At 38.8% G+C, this 16,383-nt stretch overlaps 1 protein-coding gene across 3 annotated transcripts in view; it reads left to right on the top strand.

Annotated features, from left to right (window-relative positions):
• LOC107766927 (uncharacterized) overlaps nt 1-4,983 on the top strand; it is a 31,726-nt gene extending 26,743 nt beyond the window's left edge. For 2 of the 3 annotated variants that reach the window (XR_012708418.1, XM_016585827.2), the window contains exon 22: nt 4,485-4,983. Coding sequence is in view for 2 of the 3 variants with exons in the window: in XM_016585827.2 (XP_016441313.2) it covers nt 4,485-4,490 (6 nt within the window). In the remaining variant the exon portion in view is untranslated. The remainder of the gene's footprint in view (nt 1-4,484) is intronic. The other variant, XM_075251203.1, reaches the window with a different exon arrangement.
• The last annotated feature ends 11,400 nt before the right edge of the window (nt 4,984-16,383 follow it).

The following is a 16,383-nucleotide window of genomic DNA, read 5'->3' as shown; positions in this document are numbered from 1 at the left end:
CTGACGTCACATTTTTTGAGTCTAAACCTTTCTTTACCTCTGCTGACCACCATGATATATCTGAGGTCTTACCTATACCGACCTTTGAGGAATTTACTATAGCTCCTCCTCCACCTTCGACCATAGAGGTTTCATCCATACCAACCGTTGAAGAGTCTAGTGTTGTTCCCCCTAGTTCCCCAGCCACAGGAACACCACTCTTGACTTATCATCGTCGTTTGCGTCTTCCATCAGGCCCAACTGGTTCTCGTCCTGCACCTGACCCTGCTCCTGCTGCGGACCCTGCTCCTAGTACACCGATTGCACTTCGGAAAGGTATATGGACCACACTTAACCCTAATCCTCATTATGTCAGTTTGAGCTATCATCGTCTGTCATCTTCCCATTATGCTTTTATATCTTCTTTGTCCTTGGTTTCCATCCCTAAGTCTACAGGTGAAGCGTTGTCTCATCCAGGATGGCGACATGCTATGAGTGACGAGATGTCTGCTTTACATACAAGTGGTACTTGGGAGCTTGTTCCTCTTCCCTCAGGTAAATCTACTGTTGGTTGTCGTTGGGTTTATGCAGTCAAAGTTGGTCCCGATGGACAGATTGATCGACTTAAGGCCCGTCTTGTTGCCAAAGGATATACTCAGATATTTGGGCTCGATTACAGTGATACCTTCTCTCCCGTGGCTAAAGTGGCTTCAGTCCGCCTTTTTCTATCCATGGCTGCGGTTCGTCATTGGCCCCTCTATCAGCTGAACATTAAAAATGCCTTTCTTTACGGTGATCTTGAGGATGAGGTTTATATGGAGCAACCACCTGGTTTTGTTGCTCAGGGGGAGTCTCGTGGCCTTGTATGTCGCTTGCGTCGGTCACTTTATGGTCTAAAGTAGTCTCCTCGAGCCTGGTTTGGTAAGTTCAGCACGGTTATCCAGGAGTTTGGCATGATTCGTAGTGAAGCTGATCACTCTGTGTTTTATCGGCACTCTGCTTCAAGTCTCTGTATTTATCTGATAGTCTATGTTGATGATATTGTTATTACTGGCAATGATCAGGATGGTATTACCAATCTGAAGCAGCATCTCTTCCAGCACTTCCAAACTAAGGATCTAGGCAGATTGAAGTACTTTCTAGGTATTGAGGTTGCCCAGTCTAGCTCAGGTATTGTTATTTCTCAAAGAAAATATGCTTTAGACATTCTTGAGGAGACGGGGATGATAGGTTGCAGACCTGTTGACACTCCGATGGATCCGAATTCTAAACTTATGCCAGGACAAGGGGAGCCGCTTAGCGATCCTGCAAGCTATAGGCGGCTGGTTGGAAAATTAAATTATCTCACAGTGACTAGACCCGACATTTCTTATCCTGTGAGTGTTGTAAGTCAGTTTATGAATTCTCCCTGTGATAGTCATTGGGATGCAGTTGTCCGCATTATTCGATATATAAAATTGGCTCCAGGCAAAGAGTTACTCTTTGAGGATCGAGGTCATGAGCAGATCATTGGATACTCAGATGCTGATTGGGTAGGATCACCTTCTGATAGACGTTCTACGTCTGGATATTGTGTTTTAGTAGGAGGAAATTTGGTGTCCTGGAAGAGCAAGAAACAGAATGTAGTTGCTCGGTCCAGTGCAGAAGCAGAATATCGAGCAATGGCTATGGCAACATGTGAGCTAGTTTGGACCAAACATTTGCTCAAGGAGTTGAAATTTGGTGAAATCAGTCGGATGGAACTTGTGTGCGATAATCAAGCTGCACTTCATATTGCATCAAATCCGGTGTTCCATGAGAGAACTAAACACATTGAGATTGATTGTCACTTCGTCAGAGAAAAGATACTTTCAGGAGAGATTGCTACAAAGTTTGTGAGGTCGAATGATCAACTTGCAGATATTTTCACCAAGTCCCTCACTGGTCCTCGTATTGGTTATATATGTAACAAGCTCGGTACATATGATTTGTATGCACCTGCTTGAGGGGGAGTGTTAGTTTACAGCATGTATATAGTGTAGTATTGTCCCACATTGGTAGAAGAGTAGTATGTCCTTGTATAGTATAGCTATAAATAAGGACCTCTTGTATTGTATTGTTCATCCAATATCAATAACATATTTTCTCCCGTGCCTTCTCACATATATATATATATAACTGAAATCAGCAACACCTTAATTAAATTAAATTTAATAACTGAAATCAATAACATTTCAAATAAAAAGGGAAAAAACTGGAAAAAATAATAATAATTATGTTTAATATACTAAAATCAGCAAAGCAGCAACATTTCAAAATATAATAATTAAGCTTATAAACTGAAATACACACAAAAATGAATAAATAAAGGCTAAATAAGAAGAATAAAAGGGAAAAAAAAAAGGACCGCTGCCTGCCCTAGCACTTAGCAGCAGTCGGCAGGAAGAAGAAGAAAGAAGAGAGAAAAATAGGAGAAGAAAAAAGGAGAAGAAGAAGAAGAAGAAGAAATTACCTAGAGGCTAGACGAACTTCTGGAAACCTAGCAACAACATCGATGCTCGATGGAATAGAAGAAGAGAAGAAATGTCACTTTGGGGTCTATGATTTGTATAATATAAAAAAGACCCAATATTTTTTTTTAAAAAAAATTGACCCCTTTTGACTGAAGCGATCGCTTCTCGCTTCTGCGTCGCTTCTCGCTTCAGGTGTTGAAGCGATCGCTTTTGATGGTCGAGTCACCTCAGCTTCAGAAAAGCGATGAGCTGTCGCTTCGCTTCGCTTTGATTCTCGCTTAAAGCGACGAAGCGATCGCTTTTTTAAACACTGTCTGCAACTAGCTTGCGCTATGATATCTTATCCTTATACATTGGTTAGCTTATCCATAAACAAATGAGGGCTCAAGCCAGAGCTTTGATTTAAATCTACAATCACGGAAAATTCCTGTGCATTTCCTTAACTTTCTAACCCTTGTGATGGATCCTTTGTGCATCTATATTATGGCATAAATATTATATAAAGAATATGAGTCCTTTCTTCTCTAGTACACCCCAAAAGACATTCATGTGCTGGATCATATGTTTGCTGTTGGTGAATGAATATCAAGTGGAGATACTTTTTATTCTAAATTTCTCTTTTTTGCAAAGATGCAATCCCTGTTATAGATCTACCAAGTATAAATCTGAATTGTTCACTATCATCCTTGTAGTGTTATAGGCATATGCTCTATCATTCTGTACGAAGGTTTCATCATATGACGTCATAGGTATAATAACACGTTGCACGACTTCGTCGTTCTTATATTGCACTCAAAGTACTCTTTCTCCACATGTTTGGCCCATTTCCACTGCGTAATATATGGTTGAATAGCTTGGTGCCATGCTGCTCCAACTACTCCAACCACTGCTTAAAGTTTTTCTGTGGATGTATGCAGATCTTTAAAGTTATCCTCCAAGATTTGAGTGGAGCAATTTATCATAATAATATCTTCTCTCTCTGCTCTCACTTTTTTCAGTCAAAACTTGGGGAATTGTCTTTAATACACTTATCATAGTTTAAGTTTGTACACCTTTCTCTATCATTCGTGCTAGCTTTATGTTTCTTTCTCCTTGTTCCATGTCCCTAACTTTTGGTACAAGTCATCTAGAGTCTTACCTAAGGCGTTGGTAGCAACCTTCTTAGGTTCTCTCTTAACTTTGTTGCACTCTTAAAGATTTTACCATCTTTTGCTTTCCGTAACTTCCTATACCACAATAGCTCTTTGTACTTATTCCACCACAATGATTCTTGTGGTTGAGGTTCTAGGCCTTTAGGCACATCTTTAAGTTTGTACACCTTTCTCTATCATTCGTGCTAGCTTTATGTTTCTTTCTCCTTGTTCCATGTCCCTAACTTTTGGTACAAGTCATCTAGAGTCTTACCTAAGGCATTGGTAGCAACCTTCTTAGGTTCTCTCTTAACTTTGTTGCACTCTTAAAGATTTTACCATCTTTTGCTTTCCGTAACTTCCTATACCACAATAGCTCTTTGTACTTATTCCACCACAATGATTCTTGTGGTTGAGGTTCTAGGCCTTTAGGCACATCTAGAACTTTACCAATGCATTTGGTTTATTATGCTGAAGGTATTATGTTACTTTCGACTGTTAGAGAAGTATCTTTTTTTACAGTTAAGCTGGGAACTCTATTCCTATTAAATGGAGGTTGCACTTCAATTTAGCCTTGGGAATTTTGATACACTGATACTATCTGTGTCTTTCCAAGTATGGTAGCATTTGTTGATACTACCTCTGTGGATGTTCAACATTCAAAAACATCCCATAAACCTAGTCATTGACTAGCATTCTGATTTTAGAATATTCAATAATTATGCCCTCTGCCCAGGCCCAATTTTCTGATGCAGTTGGACTGTTTGGTTGCACATACTTGCTTTGACTCACTATAGTAGGCTGATGAATTTTTTTTTAGTGTCTGTAAGCAGTAGTGTCCTTGGTTCTTTCTACATCTAATCAAAACATTTTACTTTTATAGAACTAGCTGCAACTTCTTCTTATGCAAGGACAGTCCGATTCATCAAGGTCGTTATGAGAGAGATGTGCATTCCAGAGTCATCAGTTGAAACATTTGAGATGTGCAGGTTAGAGTAGTTTTCCTTCTTCAGAGTTCCCAGTCAATGAAGATAAAGGAGTTCCTTTTTCTGTTTTGTTTCAACAAGGTTAAGTGCTCCCTAAGAAATCTTCAACAATTGAAGGTGTGATGTTGGAAAATTGTTCAAAATTGATCATCCTGGATGTGCTTCCTTTTCATGTTTCTGCTCTTTTGAGGTAGTGTGCCCTGAAACTGGCGTCTGGTGGCTTTGATTGTTTTCTCTCCAGATAAAGTTCGTATAGAACTGTGAATCAAAAAGTTGATAGCTGCAAATTACTCCGATTCCTTGTTATTAGTTGTTTTTGGTACATGAATGGGCTGAACTGTGTATTTTTTGGGAAACTACCAGCTATGTCCATTTATAAGTAGCTTATTACAAAAATTGGCCAATTCATTAAATATTACTACGATTAGCCAAATGTTACAAATAATAGCCAATTAGCTATTTGTAGCAAAAAAAAGGGTCAAATTTTTGCTCTTTTGAGTGAGTGTTATTAGAATAGATTGGTACATCTTAAGGAGTTTGAATCTCAGTTTTGAGATGATTTGGTGGAGTTTTGAAGTGGTTTGAATTGAAAATTCGAAACAGAAGATGAAACATGAAAAAATAATATGTATCACATTGTGTATCATTTATGTATCACATATGTATCAAATGTGTATCACATGTATATCCATGTATACATGTGTGTGATACATGCGTGATATATGTTTGATACATGTGTTGCAGAAATATTTTTTGAACTCGATTTTAACTACGAATTTTGATACCAAATCACCTCCAATCTTACTCAAAATTTGTATATTGACTCATTTATATGTTTTTCATGATTTTCAACCATATCCATTGAAAAAGATCCTTTTTTGCTTAGATTTTTGGAATCTTGTGTTTATATTTTTTTGTATTTCATCACCTTGTTTGCTACCTCATCCATGAAATTTTCTTTCCGTCTTGCATCTAATGTTGTTGATCACGCTTAAAAATATGGAAGGAGATCTTTGCGTGTAATTTTTGGAGAAAAATAACCTTATTTAATTAGGTTTTTAATTTTTATGTGCTTGGTTAGTTTTGGTAAGATTCCCTATTTTTCTACCGTCTTTGGATTTATTCTGCAGTTGGTTAGTCACTGCGAAAGATAACTCCTTTCCTGATGCCCCCTCCTAAAAAATGACACCAATCATTTTGGTGAATGGAAATAGACTCGCTGTTGGTATGCCAAGTCATTTTCCTAGAAAAGGTTTTTTGGTACTTGGTTGGAGAGTGAAAAATATTTGTGGGGAATAATATATAATAATAATAATAATAATAATAATAATAATATTAGCATATTGAATAGTGTTTTGGAATTTTTTTGAGTATTAAAGATTGATAATAATGTCAAAGTGTTGGTTGAAGCAAGTTATATGAAATTAAAACTTAAAGATATTTGGATGGGAAGTGAATGGCTGAATACATGGACATAAAGATATAGGGGTTGGACTGTTTTGGTCCTTGATATATACCCTTTAATCGAAATAGTCCTTTAATGTATGTAAAAAGTGGATCCTGTTGGTCCCATACCCTAGAACTAACGATTCCTCCACATGTATCTGTCAAACTTAATGGATTTCAAAGCACGAGAGCTCCCAAGTTCGGTTCTCAGAAGGTTGAGACTCATATACTCCGATCCATTTTTCGCGGTTAAAGTTCAGTTCTATTGCTGAAAAATCACCGGCGTTAGTGCCCAATTTTGATACCGGTATCATAAACCCAAATCCCACCTGAAATTTTTCCAAAGTTGATTTTGGATAAACATCCCATCCTGATCCTTTTGTCCTTTTTTGGAACTGAAGGTTCCTCGTTCCCAATTTTTTGCCACTTTTTCGATGGCTAAAAAAATTATGCGGGACTGTTGGTTCTAAGAAATGGTGTTTATTCACTTCTTAGCAATTGTCAACAACACGAGACAAATTGCATCTACAGCTATGTTTTTTTTTTTTCATTTTTCTGGTTGTGGATTTTCTTTTTCACCCAATTATTTTTGTATTCGTACATACACCAATTTATCTTCTCCATTTGATTCTTGGTATTCGGTTACACTGTATTAGTGAAAATCACTAGGAGATTACTTTAATGGAGGTTGTTATTACTCAAATGTAATTCAACTTTGACATTTAAGTTTTCTTATAAAAAATAAAAATAAAAAAGGTAATCTATTTCAAGCTTAGTCAAAGCTCTAATGGAGAGTGGGGGTTGGTTTTTTAATTTAGCGTGCGGTGTCTAGAGTAAGAAGAGGATAAGAAAATCAAGAAAATGAAGGGAGGGGTGGCAGTACGTAAGTGAAGAAAGAAGAAGAAATGGAGTTTGTGGGACAAAGCTAGTGTTGTTGTCAAATTGAATTGTACCGTTAAGTTGAACAGTTTTTTAACTTTCCACCGTTAGTTTTAGGGTAAGGGACCAAAACGGTCCATCTTTTACATACATTAAGGACTATTTCAGTTAAGTGTCATATATCAAAGACCAAAACAATCCAGCCCCTATACATTAAGAACCATTTTGATCATTTACTCTTTTTTTTTTCATCTAGATCCTTAAACTAACCTCATGACCCATTAGGCACTCCATCTTTACACAAAGTGTGCCTATCAGGCACAAGAAGCTAAAATAGTACAAGAAGGAGTATGCGTGTCGTTCAACCTTCGGTGACATGGCAAAAAACCAATGAAAAACCGACTTGTGGCTCTTTCCCAGAAAAAACTTTGAAGCAATGTCCTTTTTAACTATTGAGCATTAAAAAGGAGAGTAATTCTGTATTTTTTTTCCAACTCTATTCCCCTGTTCATCTTCTTCCTTAGTTGCTCTCAAATCTCAAATTAGTTTATAGCTTATTCTGTTAGCTTATAATTTGTTTTTCTATCGTCATCTTTCCCACACAAATTTCTTTCACTTTTTAAGACTTTCCTCTATTAGACCAGATTGAAGATTATCTCCGCCGGGATCGTTGTGTGTTATTCACCAAATTATGATCAAGTTCTATAGATTCTGGCCAAAGTTTTCATCTTCTAACTCAATTAACAATACCGTGTTATGGAATAACAAACAACTAATTAAGAGAAACACTTTTGGGAGTTAGTTTTTTGGGAATAAACCAACAAACCTCACATCACCAGCCCCAAAGAGAACAACAAGAATTTATCAACAATTGTGAAAGTAAAACGAAAATTTAAAAGTGTGATGAGCTGAAAATTTTTCTTTCTTTATTGCTAGGTGTATACTTCGCATTCTCTTTGCAACTTTGTGTGCTGGGCTTCTGTTTGTGTGTTTGTTTTGGTGAAGTTAAGGTATTGAAGAGTGAGGACTCATGGTCATACTCATGTTGGTTTGTAAGTTTTGAGGAAAATAAAATGAGAGCAAGAAGAGAAAAATCAATGGGACTAGTCGTGCTTCTTAACAGAAATTGAGATGAGGGAATTTGGTTGTGAAAAGGAAGATCAGGAGGGTGACTAGGCTGGTTTTATGGATGAAGAAATGGAGTTTTCCTGTAAACAATGAGGGAGAGTACAATGAGGTATGAGGTAATGGCGGTGGCTACATTGGTGAAGCAGAAAACCATATCAGTGTTTTTTTTAAAACTGTTTGACGCGCTCAAAATAGGTGAGATTCACTTTCTATGCCATGTCAGCTTCTTGTGTCTGATAGGCACAATTTGTGTAAAATGGAGTGCCTAATGGGTCATGAGGTTAGTTTAAGTGTTTAGATGGAAAAAATGGACAAGTTTAAGGGGCTGTCTATGTATTCAGCCGAAGTGAATCAGTGACTACTGCTATAGTGAGAGAAGTCACTTTCTAGTAATCAAACATCTACAAAACTTCTTTATGGAATATACATATTTGAAATATCTTTCACAAAAATATATTTAATATTATTTCATAATAAAAAAAACATATTCAGTTGTATGTAAAAATTTATCTTTCCAGCAAAACATGTATGTTGGCTCTTAAGATTCTCATTGGGTAATCTAAAGTCTTACCTTTTGATGACCCTCAGTCAGTCTATCTTATTTAATCAAATTATTGGTTTGTACCAAAACATTAACAGGAATGAAAGGTAAAGTTGCTTATTAAGGGATAAAGCGCAATGGGTAATCTGTTGGAATAAAGAAATGTGGTGCAGCAGCAAAGCGTTCGAGGAACAAAATGGTGCCTTCAAGTTGAGTCGCAATATTTTTGATTCTAAATTCACCCCGACTGACGTGCAAAAAGAGTATTGCGGGTATGCTCTTAAGGATATAATGAAAGCTTGAAAATGTGACTGTTTTATGGACAAAGAATTAGATTCACAATTGAAATAGGATGAATTTTCAGAAACTACTATTGTTTAGTGGCTATTAACTTCCTATATCTATCATATACATAATTATTTTCTATAGCTATTATTCAGTTGTTACGGTCAGTAGCGGAGCCAAAATTTTAATTAAGAGGAGTCAAAATATAAAGAAACAAACTCACCAAGAAGTCAATGGGTGCAATTATATAGTATATATACAAATTTTAAAAAACATTATCGAGCTATACAGTGTAATTTTCCGACGAAGGGGTGTCGCACCCCTTTGGTGCATGTGGCTCCGCCACTGGTTACGGTAGTGTATTCGCTGTATTCGTGCTGTTTGTATTCATGAATACAACAGCAAAAAGAGCCTAAAAATTAGGGCAGTCCAGCTGTACGCGCATGTATTCACATGTATTCGCACCATGTATTCATGAGTACAACAGCAAAAAGCGCCTAAAATCAGGGCAATCCTGATGTACGCGAATGTATTCACATGTATTCGCGCTGCTGTATTCATAAATATAGCAGCGAAAAACGCCTAAAATCTGGGCAGTCCAGTTGTACGTGCATGTATTCATATATATTTGCGTCATGCATTTATGAATACAATAACGACAATCACCTTAAAAATAAGTATGTCCAGCTGTCTAATAACGGAAATAATATCAATTAACGTCATACACTCCTAATATAACTCAACAAAATTAATTTTAACATGCCTCATTATCAACCCAATTAATTAGAATGATTTTTCAGTTGTATATAACTTTTGTATTTAGTGTGTTTCAATTTGTTTTACTATTGCATTCATTAGATTCAATGTTTGTATTTACTATATTCGCTATTTTATATTCAGTGTATTCAAATATATTGTATTAACAGTAATTTAGTAATTCCTAATATATGTTATTACTGTTGTATTCAGTATATTTCATTGGTTGTATTCACTGTATTTCTATTTGTATTTAGTGTATTTTACTGTATTTTAAAATTAAATGTATTCACTGTTTATATTCTGTTCTTGTTTAATGTTTGTATTTAGTGTCTTTCAATGTTTATATCCTGTGTTCATGCATATTATATGTACAATATGCATGAATATGTATTAAAAAAATACAGACCTTCGAAATACGTAAACACAGGCAAAAGAAAATATATTTATACAAAAATACAATGTGTTTGAGTGAATTTGTACAGAATACAATGTATTTATATCATTGCATGTGATTAAATAGCAAAGAAGAGAAGAAAGTTTGTCGGAGATGGCATTTTCCGGCCAAGACTCCTTGTATCGCTTCACTACTGTAACGACCCAGCCGGTCGTTTCGAGAGTTATAGCCCCGTTTCTCCCATTTCTGCTTCTTTTGTGCTTTACAACTGTATTATATCTTACCGGGTTGGTTGGTTCGGGTCCGGAGTGATTTTGGAGTGAATTGAGACACTTAGTCTCTTAATTGGAAGCTTAAATTGGAAAAGTCGACCGGATATCGACTTGTAGAAAAACGACCTCGGATTTGAATTTTTATGGTTCCGTTAGTTTCGTTAGGTGATTTTGGACTTAAGAGCGCGTCTGGAATGTGATTTGGAGGTCCGTAGTAGAATTAGGATTGAATTGGCGAAAGTTAAAATTTTGGCGATTTTGGCCGGTAGTGAAAATTTTGATATCGGGGTCAGATTGGATTTTCGGAAGTTAGAATAGGTTCGTGGTGTCATTTTTGACTTATGTATAAAATTTGAGGTCAATCAGACGTAGTTTGGTAGGTTTCGGCGTCGTTTGTGGAGTTTGAATGTTTAGAAGTTCTTTAGGCTTGAATCCGGGTGTAATTGGTGTTTTGATGTTGTCTTGAGTGATTCGAAGGTTCGACTAAATTCGCATGGGGTTATATGACTTGTTGGTATGATTGGTTGAGGTCCCGGAGGCCTCGGGGTGATTTCGGATGGTTAACGGCTTGATGAGAGTTGAGGAATTGCAGCTGAAGCTGCTGCTACTGGTGTAACCGCACCTGCGGAGTAGGAACCGTAGGTGCAAGCCCGCAGAAGCGAAGGAGGAGCCGCAGATGCGGCTAAGGAGTATCTGGGCAGAGGACGCATGTGCAATGGAATTCCCGCACCTGCGATGGTCGCAGAAGCAGATTTAGGGGTGTATGTGCGAGTTTGGACCGCAGGTGCGATGTAGTTCCCGCACCCGCGAAGAGTGCAGATGCGGTCACTTGATCGCAAGAGCGGAGGCGGTGTTTAGGGATTTTTCCGCAGAAGCGGGGCTTTGCTCGCATATGCGGAAATGGAGCCGCAGGTGCGAGAAGTCTGGGCAGAACCTATAAATAGAACACTTTGAGATTTTTCACCATTTTTATCATTTTTGAGCTCGAATTTTGGGGATTTTGAGAGAGATTTCGGAGTAATTACTGAGGTAAGTTCCTTGTGCCTATTTATCTTCAATAATGGTATTTTCCCACTGATTTTACACCTAGTTGGTGAGTGTTTGAGGTGAGATTTGGGAGATTAGGGCTGGGGAATTAGAAAGTGAATTTTGGGGTTTTGGAGGGGCAATTGAGGTCGAATTTTGATAAATTTGGTATGATTAGACTCGTGAGTGAATGGACTTTCGGATTTTGTGACTTTCGTCGGGTTTCAAGACGTGGGCCCGGGGCCCCGAGTTGAGCCGATTACGGATTTTGGACTATATTTTAGTAGTTTTCTTGTGGAATTGATCATTTTAGCAAATATTGATTATTTCATACGGTTTGTGGCTAGATTCGGGGTATTTGGAGGCCGATTCGAGAGGCAAAGGCTTTTCAGAGTAGGATTTCTGCGCGGTTGAGGTAAGTAACAGTCTTAAATCTGGTTTTGAGGGTATGAAACCCTGAAAAATTGGTATGATGTGAATATTTGGAGGTGATGCACATGCTAGGTGACAGGCGTGCGAGCGTGCACCATGAGGGATTGTGACTTGGTCCGTCCCGTGAAACTGTAAAGTCGAGTAGCCATTGTTATTACTTGTTTTTCCTTGTCTTTGAGCAATTGACTGCCTTTCATGTTAGAAACCATGCTTAGGCCATATGATATCACTATTGGGACCCGCAACGGTCGTATACTTGTTGAATTGACCGCTAATTGTTGTCTTGTACTCAGTCACAGTCTTACTTGTGTGTTATATCTCCGTTCCCTCTCATTTCTTGTTGATACTTGTTGTATTCTCTGTTGGGCTAATTATTATAATATTCTGTGAGCTCGAGGGGGCTGGAGAGGTTAGTGACTAAGATAGGGCCTAAGTGCTGAGCTGCGAGCTGTGAGGTATATGGATCGGGTTGCACGCCACAACAAGCCTTCGGGCTTTATATATATATATATATATATATATTATTGGATCGGGTTGCACGCCGCAACAATATTGGATCGGGTTGCATGCCACAATAATATTAGATCGGACTGCGCGCCGCAGCAATATAACGATTGGGCTGAAGGAGCCCCTCCGGAGTCTGTACACCCCCAGTGAGCGCAGGTACCTATTGAGAGTGTGTATTGAGGGCTGAGAGCCGAGAGTATGAGCTGTTGAGATAAGTTGAGTGACTGTTGCCTTGAGAGGCTGTACTTGCTTTTATTTATTGTTGCACTTAGTTATTATCTGTTATTGTTGTAAAATTTCTGGAAGATTCATATCTGTTTTACTTGAGCTCGAACTGATTTGACTCATACCACCGGATTTGAAAGCATGTTCACTCTTTACTGAAAACTTTTGAAATGATCTGTATTTTATTTATAGTTCGTCACTTCTTCTCAGTTCCTTATTTAATTCTGTTACTTGCTGAGTTGGTTGTACTCATGTTACACCCTGCACTTCATGTGCAGATCCAGGTGTGTACGGTTCTGGCGGTCACTGAGTTCGTGCGCGAGCTATTTATTGGAGATTTACGAGGTAGCTGCCGACGTCCGCAGTCCTTGTTTCTCCTTTCTTGTTATCTTTTCTCTCTTGTATTGGCATTTGGCACAAACTGTAGTAGACTCTATTTCTAGATTGGTTATTAAATGCTCATGACTTAGTGACACCCCGATATCGAGCTATCATTCTGCACTTGTGTTTTGGATTTTTACCCCGTTATTATGTAAACCTTCCGTTAGTTTAATTGCTTTAGCTCACTTCTGTTATATATTGAAAGCATATTGAGAATGTCGGGTTGCCTAGTTCCACGATAGGCGCCATCACGACTGGTTAGGTATTTGGGTCGTGACAAGTTGGTATCAGAGCTTAAGTTACATAGGTCTTACGAGTCATGAGCAGGTTTAGTAGTCTTGCGGATCGGTATGGAGACGTCTGTACTTATCTTCGAGAGGCTACAGAACCCTTAGGAAACTCCACATTCTTGAATTCTTATCGTGCGAATCTGTTGATTCTAGTAACTAAACATCTGTTGTTTCATTCTCTTACAGATGGTGAGGACTCGCACTACCGGGCAGGATGGACAGCCACCAGTACCACCAGCCAGGGCCGCGAGAAGTGGAGGTCGCGGTAAAGGCCGCGGTAGGGGTAGAGGTGCATCCCGCACAACAGCTGGGGCAGTACCTACAGATCCACCAGTTGCCCCGATCAGGACCAGATTCCAGTTGTTGATGCACCAGCTCAGGCACTACCTGATTGTGATTCCAGGCTTTCAGGAGGCCTTAGCTCAGATTCTGACCACGTGTACTAGTCTTGCTCAGGCGGTCTATGTCCCGGCCATAGCAGCCACTTCTCAGGCCGGGGGAGGTGCTCAGAGTCCCGCTACCCGCACACCAGAGCAGGTGGTACATGGATTCCAGACACCGGGGGCACCACCAACCCAGCCGGCTACAGCTGCTCAGGACTATGTGGTTCCTGCTATGCCTGAGGATGAGCAGCGTAGATTGGAGAGGTTTGGGAGACTCCAGCCTCCATCTTTCAGTGGTGTAGAGGGAGAGGATGCACAGGGTTTCTTGGACAGGTGTCAGAGGATACTCCGTACAGCAGGTATTCCGGAGAGCAGTGGGGTCTCGTTCACTATCTTTCAGTTCTCTGGGGCTGCATTCAGTTGGTGGGAGGCTTACGGGAGTAGTTCGTGCCTCAATCCCGCAGAGAGGAGCTGCGCAGACAGTTTGAGCAGCTTCGTCAGGGTGATATGTCTGTGATGCAGTACGAGATGTGATTATCGGAGTTGGCCCGTCATGCTATCTGGTTGGTTCGCAAAGACATGGAGAGGATAAGGAGGTTCATAGATGGCCCCACTTATCAGCTGCGGTTGCTTATGACCAGAGAGGGAGTGTCTGGTGCTACTTTTGATGAGGTTGTCGACATTGCTCGTCAGATTGAGATGGTTCGCAGTCAGGAGAGGGTTGAGAGGGAGGCCAAAATGTTACACCCAATGTTTTCGTACATGGAAGTACGCCATAAGTAAATTGATATAAGGTCGGAAATGAGATGTTACATTCCGTATTTTCGTATGTTAAAGTTTTGTCGTAAGGTAATCGACGTAAGTTCGGGAATGAGATTATTGTGAGATTATAAGTATTATTCTATTTCAAACAAGTGATGAGTAAATTCGTGAAGGTGAGAGGGTAAGCAAATCGAAGAAAATAAATTTCGTCAAAATTTGACATTTTGGGATAAAATACGGCCCGAGCTAAAATACCCGATATTTATGGACTAGTACCATACAAGGTACCACATGGCCATGATAGTAAGGTATATAAGGTATGTTAAAATTGAGTAGTATTTTAAATAAATTGAGATAATTTTTAATTATTTGGGTAGTTGGTTAATTATTGGGTAATGAGATATTACTTAATTAATTGGGGATATATTGGATAAGTATTAAAGAGCATGAGGTGGCATCCGCCCATGCAAACCAAGTGACTCACAACTTAAAATGGAAGGTGGCTATCTTAAATGTCATACACATGACACTTACGTGGGTATATTAAAAGTTTGGCATCTTGGGCTTCATTAGCCTTAAAATAATCAAGGTAAGCTTATAGCTTTCTTCATAAACTCAAACATTTGCAAGAACAAAAGTTAATCTCACTCCAACCAGATGTGAGAGTTAGCACATTAGCAACGTGACTTCTTACCTATTTTCTGCAAATTCCCACAAAAAAAAAAACGTGAATTCTTGCAATCAAAAATAATCCAACGAGAATTATTAGCAACGTAAAATTTTGCAATTCTAAAGGAGTACGGTGCAACCTTTTTCAAGAACATCATACTGATTTTTCCCTACTCCAGGTATGTTAAGGCTATCCCCTCTTTCCTTTTGGCATGATCTATATGACACGAATGAAATGAGCAAATGCACAATTTCCATAAATGACTCTATTCATAGAAATATTAGGGGTGTCTATATTCTTGATTCCCTATGTAAATTATTATTATATCTTCTGTTTATGGGTCTCAGAAAAATACGTATTTGATAAAATTTATCCGACAAGCATATTATTTTTATGACATTCCGAGAAAATATTATTAACGTATTTCTTATGCATTTTATGCATTTATACATATACATTGACCCATGACCAGATGACGTTATATACGTGTATATATGTATATTATATGTATATGGAATATGGGAAAAGGTTATGGCGTTATATACGCACCACCACCTGATCAGCTGGTATACGTTGATGATTTGCCCACAGTGGCCGAAATGATATGATGAGATACCCTCAGAGGCTTGATGATGATATGAACGCATATACCTATGCATGGTATGACATTTATATACATATGCATGACATTATAAAAATGAAATGACTTACAGAGCTATGCACACGTACTTGTCGAGTCTTTTACTCCATGTTTCTCTCATGTCTATTATTTACTAATTTTTATTCCTTACATACTCGGTACATTATTTGTACTGACGTCCCTTTTGCCTGGGGACGCTGCGTTTCATGCCCGCAGGTCTCGATAGACAGGTCGAGAGTCCTCCAAGTAGGCGATCAACTCAACGGAAGATGTTGGTACACTCCATTTGTTTCGGAGTTGCTTATGTGGTCAGTATGATTAGGATATATACTGACTAGTATGGCGGGGCCCTGTCCCGACCTTTATGACATTTATGTACTCTTAGAGGCTTGTAGATATATGTCGTGTACGTGAAAGATTGTACGGCCTTGTCGGCCTATGTTTTGATTTTATAAATGATGATGTTGACCTATTTGGCCCGTATGTCACGTGTATATGATGATGTAATAAGAAAGATACGTTATGTTGGTACTCGGTTGAGTAAGGTACCAGGCGCCCATCGGCCTATCGGTTCGGGTCGTGACGTAAATGAGGTCTTTTCCTGGTCCTCCGGGTTCATCTATATTTGGTTGTGGGTGTGTCGTGCACTACACTTATAAGCAGGAGGCTACAGGGTATTTGGGACTGTCACTCTTTCTTCTTATTCTAGATCGTGTCATAGAGCTCAATTTCCTAACTCTATCTTATTCATAATACGACGATGCCTACATCCATAA

Source organism: Nicotiana tabacum, chromosome 4 (genome assembly GCF_000715075.1).
Source record: "Nicotiana tabacum cultivar K326 chromosome 4, ASM71507v2, whole genome shotgun sequence".
Taxonomy (NCBI): domain Eukaryota; kingdom Viridiplantae; phylum Streptophyta; class Magnoliopsida; order Solanales; family Solanaceae; genus Nicotiana; species Nicotiana tabacum.
The sequence above is the reverse complement of the archived record's forward strand: the minus strand, read 5'-3'. Positions and strand labels throughout refer to the sequence as shown.